General features: G+C 39.4%; 1 protein-coding gene across 1 annotated transcript in view; it reads right to left on the reverse strand.

Moving 5' to 3' along the window:
- SLCO1C1 (solute carrier organic anion transporter family member 1C1) overlaps window positions 1-16485 on the reverse strand; it is a 65574-nt gene that overhangs the window by 43334 nt on the left and 5755 nt on the right. Inside the window, exons 3-12 of the mRNA XM_051615164.1 lie at window positions 14303-14444; window positions 13366-13498; window positions 12645-12766; window positions 11558-11704; window positions 10460-10558; window positions 9419-9661; window positions 8322-8486; window positions 4815-5010; window positions 3605-3770; window positions 2987-3171 (exon numbers count right to left, since the gene is read on the reverse strand). Coding sequence (XP_051471124.1) covers window positions 2987-3171; window positions 3605-3770; window positions 4815-5010; window positions 8322-8486; window positions 9419-9661; window positions 10460-10558; window positions 11558-11704; window positions 12645-12766; window positions 13366-13498; window positions 14303-14444 — 1598 coding nt within the window. The remainder of the gene's footprint in view (window positions 1-2986; window positions 3172-3604; window positions 3771-4814; window positions 5011-8321; window positions 8487-9418; window positions 9662-10459; window positions 10559-11557; window positions 11705-12644; window positions 12767-13365; window positions 13499-14302; window positions 14445-16485) is intronic.

Here is a 16485-nt window from a genome sequence, read left to right on the forward strand (position 1 = left end):
GCCCTGATCATGGATTATCTTCATACAGTCTGCTTGCTATATTGTGGCTTATAATGGCACTGCCATCTATGCAGACATGAACGTAATATGAGTTTGAACTGGAAAACCAGTGTTTTGCTCTCTATCAGATACGTGTTATACATGCAAGCCTCAGCCTAGAAGCCCTTTTAATCAAATGTGAGGGCATAGAAAGCAAGATGCAGAAAATAAGCCATGGAATTTTTCAGATGGAAAAAAAAAATTGCTTGAGCCTATGTATTGTCTTTGCAAGGAAACAACTGCTTTGAGATCCTGAGTGGGAGCCAAACCTCTCAGGGAGATCTGAGACTTCCTTTTCATTGCTTAATCACCTGCTATTAATAGCTTGTGCTTGAACAACAGCTATCTGGGGTGCAGGAGTTTTTCTCCAGAACTTCTGGGCTTTCCCAAGTTCCTTGGCATTGTAATTACTCTAATACCACTAAAGAGACATTTCAGCAAATGCCTTGGTCACTAGCTGTAAGCATATTTCAATGATTTCAGCTGTGTAAACCTTTGAAGAAAATGTCACTAAATCTTATAGGCTTTGAAGGCTTTAGCTCTGTGTTCTATGGCAGGTGTAACAATATTGGCTTGTCTGCAAAAATCAGCTTGCTTAAGTGTTGGAATCTTATCAGAGCTGACTGAATACTGAATAATTTTTAAAACAGATAATTGGAAAAAATACTTAATGAAGCCTGTAACCTGACTTGGGACTATTTGTTTTCAAATAACATTTATTTTCTTTCTGGGAACAGAAGCACACTTTCACTTCAGACATGTTTTCAGGGAAAGCCAGTCAGTGATGGATTTCAGAAAAGCAAGTGTGAGCTAAAAGGAGAATTGTGTCCACAGGTTGTTTGCACAGAGGGAAAAAAAAAAAAAAAAAAAAATTATCTTAACTAAAACATGTTTTATTTAGCTGCACATGAGATTTGGGTGTCTTCAATGCAGCACAAAAACACGTAACTTCTCAGTTTCAAATAAATGTCTCTCAAAGTAAAATTATTTTCAACTTAACTAAAAGCTGGATCAGAACCAATAAAGCTGTTTTGCTGATATCATATAAATTATATTTTTTAGTATTTTAGTGTCGTTATTGAAAACCTCTCTAAGCTTTTCTAATTAAATACATAAAGCATTAAGTCCGCTAGGAGCAAGTTCTTAAGACTGAGAAGTGCAGGCAACACTATGTGATTTAAGCTTGTAGGTGTTTGACTATAAACATCTCCTCCCAGACACTTGTGCAGTGCAGACATGATGTAGAGTAGGAGGTTGAGTGCTACAATGACGGTTTTGAGGCCCTGTGTGGAACCATATCATACATTTTTTACCATATGTTTTATAGAAAGAAAGGGGACATCATGTGGGGGGAAAGGAATTGCATCCCTGGATAGCTCTACACCCATGTTTATACAACAAAAAAATCCCTGTGTCCGAAGCAACCACAAAGGGCAATCTGGTGGAAATCCTGAAGGCTTTACTATAAGCTCTGAACTCATGAATTACCCTCCTCTGGGTGCATGGACACTTTCAGTGGTGCATAAATTTCAGTTAAAAAATGTCTAAAATGGATTATAATATGGTTGTTCTTCTTGGAGTGACTCCTTGGGGTGAACAGATTGAGAAAAAGAGAGAGAAAGAGAAAGAGAAAGAGAAAGAGAAAGAGAAAGAGAAAGAGAAAGAGAAAGAGAGTTAGTTACACAGACAGACAGATATGCCATGTGCTCTTGCAGTAATCAATGATAACCTTACAAGGTGGGTGAGGAAAGCTATGCAGTTATATGTTTTAAGGCATATACCTCACCGGGAGTGTTCGTGGAGGGTGGTGGAGAACCTCACCTCAACCATTTCTGAAAGTCTGTGTGTGAATATTACTTCTGGTTCAAAGACTGTGCTGGAGCCATTGCTGAAGTTACATTTCTTTATTTAGGTTTTTCAATATTTCCTATATTCAACCAGTTATACCACTGGATTATTCCATGTGATACAAAGGCACTGACAATGAGATAAGGCCTGTTTCAGAAATTTCATTTAAAAAAGAGAGTTTTGGTTTAAGAAAACAGAATATTAATAAAAATTAGTTAAATTGTATTTACCATTGTTATGTTTGAGAAGTAGAATGTACCCATCTGGAAATAACTTGGGAAGGGGAACTGAGAAAGAAGGCGTTCCAAAACAGAGTGGAGCAGCACTTAGATTCCAAAAATTGCAAGAAGCTGACAAAAATCCAAATTCATTACTGGAAGTGTTATATTCCTTTTGCACTTTCTAAAATTAGCTTAAAAGCTTACACTTAGTGATGGACAAATAGTTCAAGCAGCTAAATATGTATTGGAACAATCCCTTGGGATAAGCATTTAATAAACACATTATTATTATGACAGAAAAGAAAAACAAAAAAACCCTCTTGTGCTAAATCTATCTTTGTTTTGAAGAGATAAATCTGGGACAGAGCAATTGTATGGAATAATCAAATGGACTAGAAGGGAAGAGTTGAGTGTACAAAGAGGGTTTGGGTTAGATCACCTTTGTGCAGCTGTGCATTGGTATCCATAGCAAGTGAGGAAAACTGGCTACTGGTAGCACACGCATGCACACATTGGCATGTGTAGAGCTAGTTGCCATTTGCATGGAGGCCATTTAATACCATTCTAGTAATGTAAAAGCCATTGAGAGAAGTGGAATTTAGCATAAATTACAACTAGGCCTCCTATATCATGTTTAAAAAAAGAAAGGTACTGTTGGTAGAGAAAATCTTAAGCACATTGTTGTTTTAATGGTAGAAAACTCATTGTCAAATTATAAGGATGCCTCTTAATAGTAAAAAAGAGAAAAAAAAATTAAAAAAAAAAGGAAAAAGTTATCTTGCATAACTGAAAACATTTCACAGTACTGCAGGGCGAGTGGGACCCATGTCAAAACACCTTAGAAACCTTTGGCAGTGCTAGGAGAAAGTATTTCTTACCTTAGAAGCAGTATGTATCCGGGTGTGCCACCTACTGACAAAGTATATGAAGTGATAACTGATATTACTAGAAAATACAGAAACATTTTTGGACACTCATTTCCTTTTTGACAAGGTCCCACCACAGCTGAGGAGCTTTGTGAAGGAGATTCCAAGGTTCCCACACAGCTGCAGTTAAAAAATACCTGGAAGACAGCAAGCAAAAATGTATGACAAACTAACCAGCAGAGAAGTGGATGTTCAGAAATTGCACATCATGCTTTTCTGGGTAGTTTAAATCCAAGCTAGAAAATATGTTTCATAAGGAAAAGGCTTGCTCATTGGAGGAATTTATAAAGAAACTATCTGCTCTTGATGACTGTATTTAGTGATGTCTTTTAAAAGTTTTAGTAACCAACAGCTAAAATCCCCCCTTCTTATGTTCTTTGCTTGGGATTCCTGTTGGAAACAGCAATTTAGAAGGTTTTAAATGTGGGTGGGTGATTGATAAAAAAAACCTGAGGAGTGTAGGGCTGGAGAGGATCTGTTTTGCTCAGTTTTAATCCACTTACTCTGACAGAACTGCTTGTATTAGAACAACTATGACATCAGATATGGATATGTAAGATTGCCTCTTACAGTATCTTTCCCACTGCCGTTGGATGCCTGGCAGCCAGCAAGACAAGCAGAAACGTAAGTGACTCCATTATCTCCACAGATGGGGTCCCAGTCATTCTTGGAACATGAGCATCCTGAGTTGCACTCTGAAAACAGGGCTTGCTCGTAGTCAGTCATCCGTTTAGTTCTAGGGGAAAAGAGAAATGGCAATGATGTTTCTTAGCTGACTGATGTGGAGGAAATCTCTGTTGAATTATGGAGTTATGCTGTCTGCCAGGCACACCTGGCCAGACCTTCTGCCTGTACTTCATTCATGTGCTGTCTCTTCACATATATGCAGCAGTGTAAATTCTTATTTCTCTGTTATCACAATGTTTTCACCATATCAAACCACATACTGTGAAATAGTAACTACTTTATTTAGGGGGAAAGCTAACGATTCCTATTCATGTATTTTCTCAGATTTTCTAAAATGTTAGTTGTCTGAGGCTTGATGTAATTTTTAAAAACCTGTGTGGAAAAGTTAGATTACTCCAGTGGCGAAGAACGGAGTGAGTTACTCAGGGGGAATGGTTACTGTAGAAGTTAGTGAGGAAATGAGCAGAATGGAACTTATCCAAGCTGAGGGTCTGATACCTTGCATGGCAGCTTCTGCCAGATACTGCTGAATTCACCAGTGAAGCAGCTCCTGGTACTGCTGTGGTGCTGGAAACCCCTCCACAAAAGTGAGCTTTACAGAGTAATAGCATGGGCTAAAGTAACCCAGAAGTACTAGCCTCAGGTGTACCTCATGGTTAACAACATGGCTAACTCATGGTTAACACCTGAATCCTTAAATTTTGGATTAAAATACTTTAAATGCCATGGGTTGTTCGGCAACACCCAGAGGCAAGGAACAATTAATTGAATCTCACCCCCCTTCTGAGTTTCTCGCATTTCCAGAAATCTCTAGGCTCGAAGGATGGGTCTCATGGCAATAATAATTAAAAAGTAATCAGAAAATTAATCTGCACTTGTGGCTTAAACCCCTCTGGGCTGAAGGCAACAATCACAAACGGATTCTAACACAATGCCTGCTGGAATAGATGGAGCAGTTTCCACAGCATTAAATCAGATTTCTGATTTAGGTCAGTTGTTCTCTTTCCAGCAATATATACTTTGTGGAATAAAGTGAGGAAGGAATTTGATTTGCCGTAGCACTTCATGCTAAAGCATGCCCTTCCCAGCATACCCGTGGTATGACACAGTCAGTCCGGCCACATCCGAGTTCTCACAGCCCATCGCAAACAGTGAGAGAAGCAATAGGTAACCAAAGAAAGAGGATCCCAGGGAGAGTTTTGCAGCCCCTAAAACATTGATTCTGAATTTTTTCATGATCAGTCCCCCCGAGAATATGCCGAAGGCCACAGCAGGAATGTTGATAAGACCTGAAATAAACCAGAAAAATCTATCTTAATGAAAACCTCAGCTCAAAGGACAAACCCCAGCTCTTCAGCCAAAAAAAACAAAGAAACAAACAAACCCCAGTAATGGCAATAAGATGAAGCAGCAAAATATGGAAGAACTGCAGTTGGGACATTTTATTTGTCCATGCTTGGATTGTTCCTATGAATGTCCTGTGACTGCTTTTAAAAACTTGCTGCCACAGAAATGTTTCTTTGCTAGCTCGTTGTCAGAGAGATTATGTATAAGATTTAGATAATCATCTTTTCACTTTGTGAGCTAGATGGTTTTCTGCACTGTTAGTCTGACAGTGGATGGATCATTGTGGTGTTAAATAAATACTTTTAGTGTTATTTCTCAAAAGAACTGCTCTGGGCACAGAGAAGTTACCTGGGATATTGCGCTGCTTTGAGCAACCAAGACAGCCACAGCCCCTCTGCCCAGTGTGGAGCTTTGCTATAGACCTTCCCTGTGTCCTTCACTCATGTAGCAACAGTAGGAGCAACAGGAGCCAATCTTGGAGGCTACCCCACTCCAGCTTTCCAGGGTAGCTCCTCTCCTTCCCTTTCCCACTGACACAATGAGCCTGAATTGCTCATTCCTGGAGGGCAAATCCAGTTTTATCTACAGTGTTATGAACCAAGACCTGCTTGTTCTGTTTCGATTCAGCTATGAAACTGATAATCCCCTAGAGAAGCTTCAGAGGGAGAAAGGCAGTGGTATGTCATTGCCTCCATGCCCAGGAGCATTAGGAAATTTCTCTAGGTTTTGTTGTTGAAATGCAGCCCTGAGTCTTGCAAGAGCAGAAAGGTAGGTATAACTCATGGGTTCTCTTGGGTAAGGCTTAAGGCAATCAAGTGGAAGAGCAGTGAAGGAAACATGTAAAACTGAGGGACCATTAATTCTTATCTAGACAATCCTCATCTTTGCTCAAAGTGGTGTCTATACTGATAGACATGGATGTCAAGACACCAAAAAAATAAAACTCTGTTCAGTACATGCAAAAAAGATATGAACAGAGACCACAGTAAATGATGCTGAACAGTCAAGAAAGGTGTGCTTTGCTGGATTTCATTCTTCCTGATAATTATTTTCGCAGCTGGTTCCAGCACATTAAATTCCCACTTCACAATGGGCTGTGTGTCTGGTTTGCAGTTTTCAATCGAGTCTGGCACCCAGAGATGCTGAGGCAAGAGGGCATACACAATGTGAGCAAGTACCAAAGCACCCATGAGTTCATATAGCAGATGAAGCATCCGACATTTGTGCAGAGGACCAGAGGTATTATAGCATGATTTTAAATTACTTGGTATAAAACACCAGTTCATAATATTAGAGCTAATCTGTCTGCTAGGAAGTGCTTTGGGATCCCTTTGGTTTCTGGATTGAGTCAGTATTTGATCCACCTGTACACATGATAAAAATCACTACTTAGAAGAGATACTAGTAGGTATGTTTGATGTTAGAATAAGCTGTATTCTATCCACCAAACCCTGGAGTCAGTATTGGCTGAGCCCATGAGCCCAGATCAGTTACTGATGAGATTCAGGAAGCTTCACTGGGGCGGCACTTTTCACTCTGCACATAGAAGAAAATTGTACTTCAGGGGATTTAGAAGCAGCATCCAAAATGTAGCATATATAAATTAAGAGTCGCTATTTCATAAGTTTTATGGTTCTCCTTTGCTTGTAAGAGGGGGCTGGGATTGGAACTAGGACCTGTGTGATGCACTCACACTCTACCTGCCCATTCCTATGCACCCCATTTGCTCATGCCTTTGTCTCAGAGCCTTACAGATCACTCCATTGATTGACACTGGCATCATGGTGGGTAAGATTGAAGTGTATATTTAAGGAAAATTATAAAAACCCAGCATGAGCCATTTTACTTTCTTGCATGTTCCTTGGGTTGTGACTACTAAAAAATACCCTCTTATGACCTCCAACTGATTTTTATTTTATAGCACTTCCAATTGCCCTGAAAATTCTTATATCTATCAGAGTGGTTGAGAGAAATTGTTTAAAAAAGAAAGAAAAAAAAGAAATAAGAAAAAAGGTAGGGAAAGGAAAATGGATCATGTTAGTGCTAGTCAGCCCTCACCTTCCTTAGCAAGGTTGGATTGGGAGAGAAAGGAAAAGAAGGAAGGAAAAACATCTTATTGCACGGATGACTGCTCAGCCAGGATCCTTCCCTAACCAAGCCATCACACATTCCCTATTGGATACAGTCCCTATGATTTGTAATCAGGGGGATCTTAATCTTCACTCAGTCTGCAAATACCTGAAAGCTTAGCTCCAGAAAATCTTTGAATACAATGAGGAATACTGTACTGAATGCAGGGTTTGTTTTCTGGACTTTCTCTGGCCATTGACTATGCCTGAAGATTTCTCCTTGCTTTGAGGACTTTTGTGCCAAGAAATTCCAGCTTCTATCTTTAAGGAATTAACATAGCACAATGGATCAATACAGCTTTTCTGCATATATATACCTCTGTTGCTGTGCAACTAATACTGCCCTGAAACAAGGCAGTTCCCTCTGTATTGGATGGATGTAAACCTCTTTGCTGCCTAATGCTATTGAATCCCTGGACCTCAGGAACTGAACCCAAGCCTGCAGGTTCAGCAGCTGGGCAGTGGGAGTTCACCATCATGAAGACATCTCAAAAAATGGCCACCTCGGTACCCAAAAGCAGAAGCAGCACCTCTCCCTCTTGTACTGTCTGGGAGGGCTCTTAGGTAAAATTAGGGCAGAAATACCTGTTTTTCATTCATCAGCATCGTGCTGAGATAATGTTAGGTTTTCAGTGTGATCACTGATAGGACTTTGACTTCATTTAACACCAACCTCTTTGGAAAGTAAGAAATCACTGGCAATATCACAGCTACTTTATGGTCAGTCCTTTAGCACTCACTGAGCTGATCTTCATTTCATTGAAATAAATGGAAAGCCATCAAGGGAACAGATCTGTCCGATGACAAATTTATGTAAAGTATTTTAAAATTAATTGTCTTTTTAATTGTTATCTTGTTATGTACATACATTATTTTTCAAATTTACAGTGGAATGGGAAATAAGGTATCAAATAGTGAAATCTTTTGCAGGAATACTTACAAAGATAAGCTCAGAGCTAACTAATGCTAAAATAGTTACTCAGAGCTACCTTAAGCTACTAAAAGCTAGACAAGGAAGGAGAAGAAAGAAACATACGCTAAAAAATTGTAATTTTTCCTATATGTGTATATATGACACTCAAAGTGTCAATTTTTAATGCATCAAGAAGCAGATAGAGCATTACCTATAACAAAATTACTTTTTGAAGATGTTTGCCCATACTGTTGTTCAATATACTTTGGCTTATATGTCACCATGCCAATTAAAGAATTGAACTGAATGATACTTGCACACAAATACAGAAGGTAAACTGGATTCCCAAAGAGGTTCTTCAGTGATGGCAAGAAGTCTGCAAGACAAAATGGCAGAAATTATAATCAGGCTAGAGAGAGAATAACTGCTGTGAATAATGCTTTGCAACATGTTTGGTCCTTCCAAAGAAGGACTACAGGACATTTCAGAAGGGATTTGAGAAGACTTGTGACCATAGAATCACAGAATGTTAGGGATTGGAAGGGACTTCTGGAGATCAACAGCTCCAACCAAGGGATGTTTCTGTGATTTCTGGGTGGGGAAATGGTGGAGCAAAATACTAAGAATCAATATTCCGTGAGAGTCATAATTTTTTAGATAACTTATTTCAATCCTAAAACAGGACTAATCCTAAAAAAGGACTGATTTGGTTTCTGTGTTCTCAACAGCTGTAGCATTTTTTAGCTTAATTTGGGGGCAGAAGGAGCTCAGCCCAGATGACAGTAAACACAGACATACTGAGTTACAGATTCGAGTACTGAGGGGAAATGCTTTTGGCAAAGTAGCACCAAGGAAATATAAATGTGCTAAAGAGCTCTTGTCTAAATCTAGTTAGCACCCAAAATACTGTATCTAGTCTATGCCCATCCATCTTCTGATCGGAAAGTGTATGTGTTTTCCTAATGAGTGACCTTAAAGAAAATGGTTTAGTAGAAACTGAGATTGTAATATTTTCAACCCTGACTTCTGCAACAGTCAAGATCTGTGAATGAAAAACTTTTCCTGAGTTTCATGATATTTGCTGGGCTACAGGTGTAATTTTACGAAGCTCAGCTACAGAAATTCTGCATGCAAGAGCAGATCCAGGGAACAATAACAAGACCCCTTTTGTGCATACTAGTTAGGTGGAGGGTGACACCTGAGGGAAAAATGTTATTAAAGCATTAAAACATAGCCTCAGAAAGTATAAACTATAAAAGCTAGTGACAGAAAGACTCAACAGTCAGGAAAGAAACTCCAGTGACTTGCCTTTTGCCATCTCAGCAATCTTCATATGTTGATAAGATTTGTGTTGCTCCTTGTTATCCTCAGTGATGAACTTGGACTGCTCAGAAGAGGTACTGGAGTCCTTTCTGCCCTCTGGTTTTGGGAGGTGCTTTGGCAGGAACCAGAAGGGGATGCCAGCCAGAATGCTTATCACACCTGCTATCAGGTAACCGAGCCACCAGGCTCCCACCCACTGCACGTCCTTGTGAGTTATCGTTACACTGTCTGGAGAAAGTAAAATACAAAAAGGAGAAACAAGTGAGTGCTTTTGGAGAACATTTGCTGATAGCAAGAAAGGTGATTTTGCAAGGAGTTTCTCCAAAGGAGTCCACCCCCACCTTGCCAGGTTTATCTGTGCTGTGTGTCCTATAAGTGTTACAGGAGCAATTGTGGAGCAGCAAGAAGGAATTACTGATTCCTATGACACAGCAGCAACCTTCTCCTGACACCACCGGCTCCCCAGCCATGCTGCTCGCACAGCCCCAGAGAGGCTGCAAGGACCAAGGACAGGATAGTACAGGAGTAAAGGTGGCCAAGCACTTGCTCCTAGCTGGGCTCTTCTGCACAAAAATGCCAGGAAAAAGTGAAGTGGAAGGTGTTTTCTTGGGAGGAAGGGAAACAGAAGCCCTGGTACCCACTGAAAGATCTCTTTTCCAGCTAAGGACAGTGTTCCACAAAATACACACTCACAGCTCTTGGCAGGATCTTAAGCATCAGTCCTGCCTCCTTCTGGTGTCTGCTGTTTAGGGTCCCTAGAGACTTCTCCTCACCAGTACATCTCCTCAGAGTCACCAGCCACAGATCTGCTGGGGCTGAGGAGGAGTCAGGCCTCCTACTTGCTCCATGACCATCCTCCCTGCTAGCCTTTTCTGCATGGGGCACTGTGATGCTGTTCCCTTTTTTATTTCATACAATGCCCGCTCTACTTTGCTAGCCCTAGAAAATAACTAGATAGTTTTTGGCCTAAAATAGACATTTTGGAGCCTGACAGAATTTTTAAAAAACCTGAGTCTTCTGACTTACCCAGATCTACAAAGCCAATGTCAACATAAAGTTTGGCACACAGCGATCCTAGAAGAAAGCCAAATATTGGCCCTATAATTGCAACTGTCTGTACACAACCTGCAACAGAAAACAGGGGACTGTTACCCTTTTTAGTTAAAAAGAGCATTGGTTCTTGCTGCACTTAACAACAAAATATGACATGTGATGGGTAACAAGTGATACAGTCTTAAAGTACTGAACCAAACTGCTCTCTGGCACATTAGTTACACAATTTAGAACATTTTCAGGAAGAAATCATTTAACTGACTAGACTAAAGTAACTGGAAAGCAAATGTCAATTATTTAAGTCAACTTAAGTTGTGGTGGGTCCCAAATAGGCTGAAAAATCATAGAATCATTTTGGTTGGACCTTTAACACTTTCAAGTCAAACTATTAGATAACTTTGGTTTGGTACCCAATATTAACATTTTCAGCCAAATTTTTTGCATATTTTTGAATTTTCAAAGTTGATCTGGAAATTTGAGAAGACTGAATCTTTTACAGAGAGGGCCTGAGTTTTTGTCTTTTGCCAGGCTGGAAACTGATCAATACAAGATGCTGATGGAAAGGACTTTTTTCTGGTAATATCTCAGGTGAATGTGTTGAAGTCTTCCGACAATGAACATAAAAAGAAAACAGTGATACTGGCTTCTCAGAGCCTTGGCACTATTGTTTATAATTCTACTTGAATCTGGAGGGAATGTTTTGTGTGCCTGCTGAAATTCTGTTTTAAGTTCTTAAAAGAGTACATGTTCTTTATCACTTTCCAGAGAACTGAATAAGCACAGAGCCTCAGCAGTCCACATCTAGAAGAACTGGGAAGATTAGGGTAACAGCAGGAACTTAAGGTCAAATTCTTTCCTCAAATTAAGATAATGGAACTGTGCTGGTATAATTAAAAGGGAACTTGGTCCCTTGACTGTACATGAGTGTTAAATAAACTTTAATATTGGAAATGATGCAACCAAAACAATCAGGGCCAATTAGTTCAATAACACTTATTCCATTATACAGAATGACTCAGTTTCCTCTGGGGAAAAATCCATAAAGAAAAATAACTTAATTATTTATTTTACCAATGTATAAGGCAGCATTCTCTCCAATGGCATAATCATCAATGTATGTAATTCCCAAAGGCTGGATAGGAGTTTCACCTATTCCACGCAAAAGATTTCCCAGCAAAACATAGATCCACATGGAAGAGCCTGCCTCTTTTTCACATCCTGGGTACATCACAGGAGAGAAAACAAAGATGTACTTTTCATAACATTTTGACTCTGAATGCATAGGACTGCTAAAACACTTCTAATGTGGGAAAATCAGTGTGAAAATGTGAGTAATATTTTGTAGGGATGGCAATTTTAACCCAATCAGCTTGAGATAGACACACATTTAACACAAACTACTTCAAGTAAAGGTATGAGAAGATGGCCAGATTTATAAATTTAATACCACATTCTATCTTAGAAACCTTTTTAACCTTCTTCTAAGCAAAATTGGGATCTCCCAATGGAAAGAGTTAAGAACTATTGCTGACAGTGAGCACTGCTTGACAGTAGTGAGCACTACCAGGCTCATCTAATCCACAGATAGGAGGATGCAAACACACACACATTTTGTGACATTTATTTGTTCATCCATGGGTTATTCATCATCAGGCATAGGGGATGAAGGCTCCTTGCCCATAAGAAGTTCTACTGACCCAGAGGGGAGACAATTTACAGGTGTGCAGGCACCACTTACAGGGGCAGCAGACAGTGAAAAAAACAAGAAGGGGAGTGGTCTATGGGTTGGGAGACCCAAGCAGCTATTTCCAGTGGGGTGTGGATCCAAAGGCACATTTCCCAGCAGGGGAAAGACCATGACTTTCCAAGGTCCCACTGGAGATTCTCTGGTGTTTCTGCATGAAACTACAGCAAGTTGCTGGAGGAGACAACAAGGCTGAAGGAAAGGCTGCAGCCTGAAACTGTATCTTGGCAGTGGCAGTTACATATTTATTTTTAATAAGTTTGCCTTAAGCGGTAGATTTGGCTTTTCTGAGGGAAAAATTCAACTAATTCTTATTTACTGGGTTTTTTTGTATAAAATGTTGAATGAGAGCTTGGAAGCCTTTTGATGTATTTTAGTGTGCCTATCGCACTATTTAAAGGAGATGGTACTCACCTGCATTTATTTTTGCTTGAGATTTTTCCAAGGTTGAGAGTGGAGTTTGGCTTTTACCCTGCAGACATGGAGAGATGCTAACAGTTGAGTTGATGGTGGAAGGGAATGTCTCATACCGATATCTGTTTATAAACAAAAGTTGTTTTTTACTGTCCCAACTTTTAAGAAAACAACAAACAGATCTGTTGCTACCATGGAAGATAGGCCCGTAGCACTAAAATGCCAAATTCATTAGCATCCAGTGTTTAGGATAAATGGAACTAATTTTATAGTGGGGTAGTACATGAAAATTGTTGCTTTGGTTCTCTCTGTGTCACGGTGATGCATTTCAGTTCTACAGGCACTTTGCTATGATACGTCTATCTGTACTGAGAGATGATTAGACAGCAGGTGTATCCTCTGACTTGTGCTTGATACCCAGACTGTCTTCCTGGGTTTAGTCATCCCTTCATCGCTGAACCTTCAACAATTCTTAAAATGTATCAAAATGTCACTGATCAAGATCACAGACTTATAAAATGATAAGCCGATTACAACGAGAGTAGCACATCTGTTAAATTATTTGTTCTGCAGTAATAAGTATTTTTGTAACAACTATTATAACCACATCCACATATGCCTATTTCTGTGGGCATTTTCACAATCAATGCCTAAATATTTCAGTGAGCTGACATTCAGTGTGCATAGCTCATTTGGAAAATAGCGATCACTTTGCGCTTACCGTCCCATGAAGAACTGGGGCATTGCAATTAGGAATGTTCCAGCTGACATAATTAAGCAGCCTGCTCCAATTATTCTTGGCCTGTGAAGCTTCGCTCCAAAGTAGCTTACAAGAATTATGATTAGGAGGTTCCCTTTGGGAATACAAAAGGAAAATTGAGTTTTACGGATTGTCCATCAGAGATTCTCTAAAATAAGGATTCTTAGTGTATGGTATATGCAGCGATTTCAGGGGGAGAGGGCAGATCAGGTGGGGTTGGTGTTTCAGCCTCATTCCAGGCATTCTTTCAGAAGCCCAGTGCTTTCTCTGATAAGAAAATCATAAACGTTTGGAAAAGAGAAGGACTGTACCAGCTGAAGAGAACAATATCTAGGAAAACAGGAAAAGAAAGAATCAAACTGATCACTTAGGTGAAGAATTCATTCCTGTGAATACCACAGTCTACTGAACCCTCACGAGATAAAGGCAGTAATCTGAAATTGCAAGTGACAATGTCACATTGGAAACCTGCATGCAAGAGGAAAGGGGATGGGATGGGGTGGACAATGAGTGTGGATTACAGTTAGAGGTTTTTACATTTGCTGCTTAATAAATCATGATGGGCAAAAACTTGTGGGGGACGTGAATTTCTAACACAAGGAGAGAGGAAGCAGGAATCTGTACAGGTAAATTCTCATTCAACAGTCAAAATTTCTATTAGTATTAATTTGCCAGAAACTAATCTTATCAAATTACAAAATATTTTGAAAAATGTTTAATTGCATGTATTAAACAACTGTATCCTGTTCAATGTAATTACACTGAGAGTAATGCTAATTTTTACTAGGTGAATCTTGCTCAGTCTCAGTGGTTCAGGAAGATTCATACAATCATTTGTCACAACAAATTACATCACTGTTTTTTTCTGAAAGCAAAAAAGGATCTCTTCGGTACATACCAATTTCAAAACTGCCATCAATGACGCCAACCAAAGAGGAAGGGATGTCAAATCTTCTTTCTATTTGTGTGATAGTACTTTTTAAATAACTTCCTGCCAGTGCTTTAGCAAAATAAACAAAAGACAATGCACCAACAAATATCTGTGAAAGAAATTGACAGTGATTAAAATCAGGCAGTACAGAAGGCTTTACTTTATGAACTAATTTTAAATAATTTTTACATTCCCACCTCTTATTTTTTTTATTCCCCCCCCACACAACCACATCAATATTTCTCTGCCTTTTTATAAAATGCTAGATTGCCAGTTTGTCCATTTCTTATGAGCAATAATGATGCAAAGTGAACTTGCTATCAACCACTGCTAATTTCAGGTAGATATCAAAACTACTGGTGCTTTGAAAGATGGATACATTTATCACCTTCCTGAACCTAAGGAGAGGGTACCTTGTCTAATAACAATAAGGTTAAATGTCAAGTGTACCTTGGTGGGAAGGTGAATTACTGCTTGGGCATTTTTTAAGGTAGACTTTTGCAGTTGGTTAGATTTGAGAGTGCTGTTGCGATAAGTTGTTCCCACTGAAGCCCTGGGTGGCCAGGAGGGAGAAGTGTCTGCCTCCTGCTACGTGGCTCCGTGTGTTGAACAGTGACCTGCCAGGCAATGCAATTCTAGGCTTTTCCTTTCCCCATGAGATCTCTTGTCGTCTCTAATACATACATTTTCTTTTGAGTGCATGCTGCATTTTGCTGTGGGTCAGCTTTCTCTCGTCCTTTTGTTTTGCAGAGGCAGTTATTTTCTCTTAGTTATATCACTATGTCTGTCTTAGTCTGAATCAGGAGTGGGCTTTGGAAATGAAACTCCCATCTTCTTCACTGAGCTTTGGTACATGCTGCAAATGTGCACAAAATAAAACTGAAAGATGTGCTCCAGAAGGGCACTTCATTCTCTTCAACAGCTATTGGCTCTTCAGTCCCTGGGACAAGACTAGAACTGGTCTGAGGTAACTCCTCACCCTGAAATGTGGACAGAGGGAGTACAGTGTGCTTAGCACCAACTGTTTCACTCCTGCTGAGCTATTGCTTAAATTTGCCTTCACTGAGTGTAGCCTTACTGAGTTTACCAGCTCCAGGGATACTCACACACTGTGCAGTCAGTGTTAGAAACCACAACATTGCTTTCTACCTTCAGGCATAGGTTGTGTTTACTGAATATATAGGGATGTTCTTTGTAAAAGGTGTTTTAAAAAAAACCAACAAACCCAAACCCTAAACTAGAAATTAAAATAAGTTTTGTATAAATAGAGCTCTAGACCTGCTCTCTGAGCAATCACTCTTCCTGTAATGCAGCTGCTCTGAAGCGATGCACTCACCTCCAGTGCAACACTTCTTACAGCACCTCATTTCACAAGGCACATCAGTAATAAAACTGGCGTCACTGTTGAGTGCAAATCGTTGCATTATATATGTTCAAATTTCGATCTGTCACGTTCAAAATACTCTAGCCAATGCTGGTTATTCCTCCTTCAGAAACACTTGTGGGTAAATAAACACCTGGTTTTTATTACCCACTGGGAGGTTTCTCAAAAAGCTCTCTAGTAAAAAAACATTGCCATAATGTCTCACATTTTCTCTGTGTTTATGCCCTTGGATTTTAAATAGCAATGTGAAAAAAAAAGATATTTTTTCACAGGAAAATCATATATAGGTCAATCTAGAAATTCAAATGTCTCTGTCTCTTTTTGGCACAAGTATTTCCACTGGATTTGCAGCTGTCCCAAGAGGGAGATGGAGACCACATACAAAGGATGGAAAAGTGTTCCTGATTTAGAGCTGGAACACAAAGGTACACATGATTTCACATTCTTCTGTGGTTTGTCAATAACTGTAAGTAGATATTTTGCCGTATCTTTTTGGTTAATAACAGCAATTTTAATACCTAGAAAAGCTGATAAATCTTAAAAACAATCTGTTGAATCTGCATATTGTTTTGGTATTCTAACAGTTAATCACTAAAGTTTTGGTTCCCAAAAGTCATATATTTTCTTTTTTCTTTTTTTTTTTTAAAAAGAAAGAAACTGAGCTGAAATATTATTGCTTTTCTATTTTTGTAGCTAAATAGCTGATTCCTGCCTGGCTAATCTGTGACTGAAGATTTATTCAATGAGGCAATAGGATTATTGTTCC

This window comes from Apus apus, chromosome 1 (genome assembly GCF_020740795.1).
Source record: "Apus apus isolate bApuApu2 chromosome 1, bApuApu2.pri.cur, whole genome shotgun sequence".
NCBI classification, from domain to species: Eukaryota; Metazoa; Chordata; class Aves; order Apodiformes; family Apodidae; genus Apus; species Apus apus.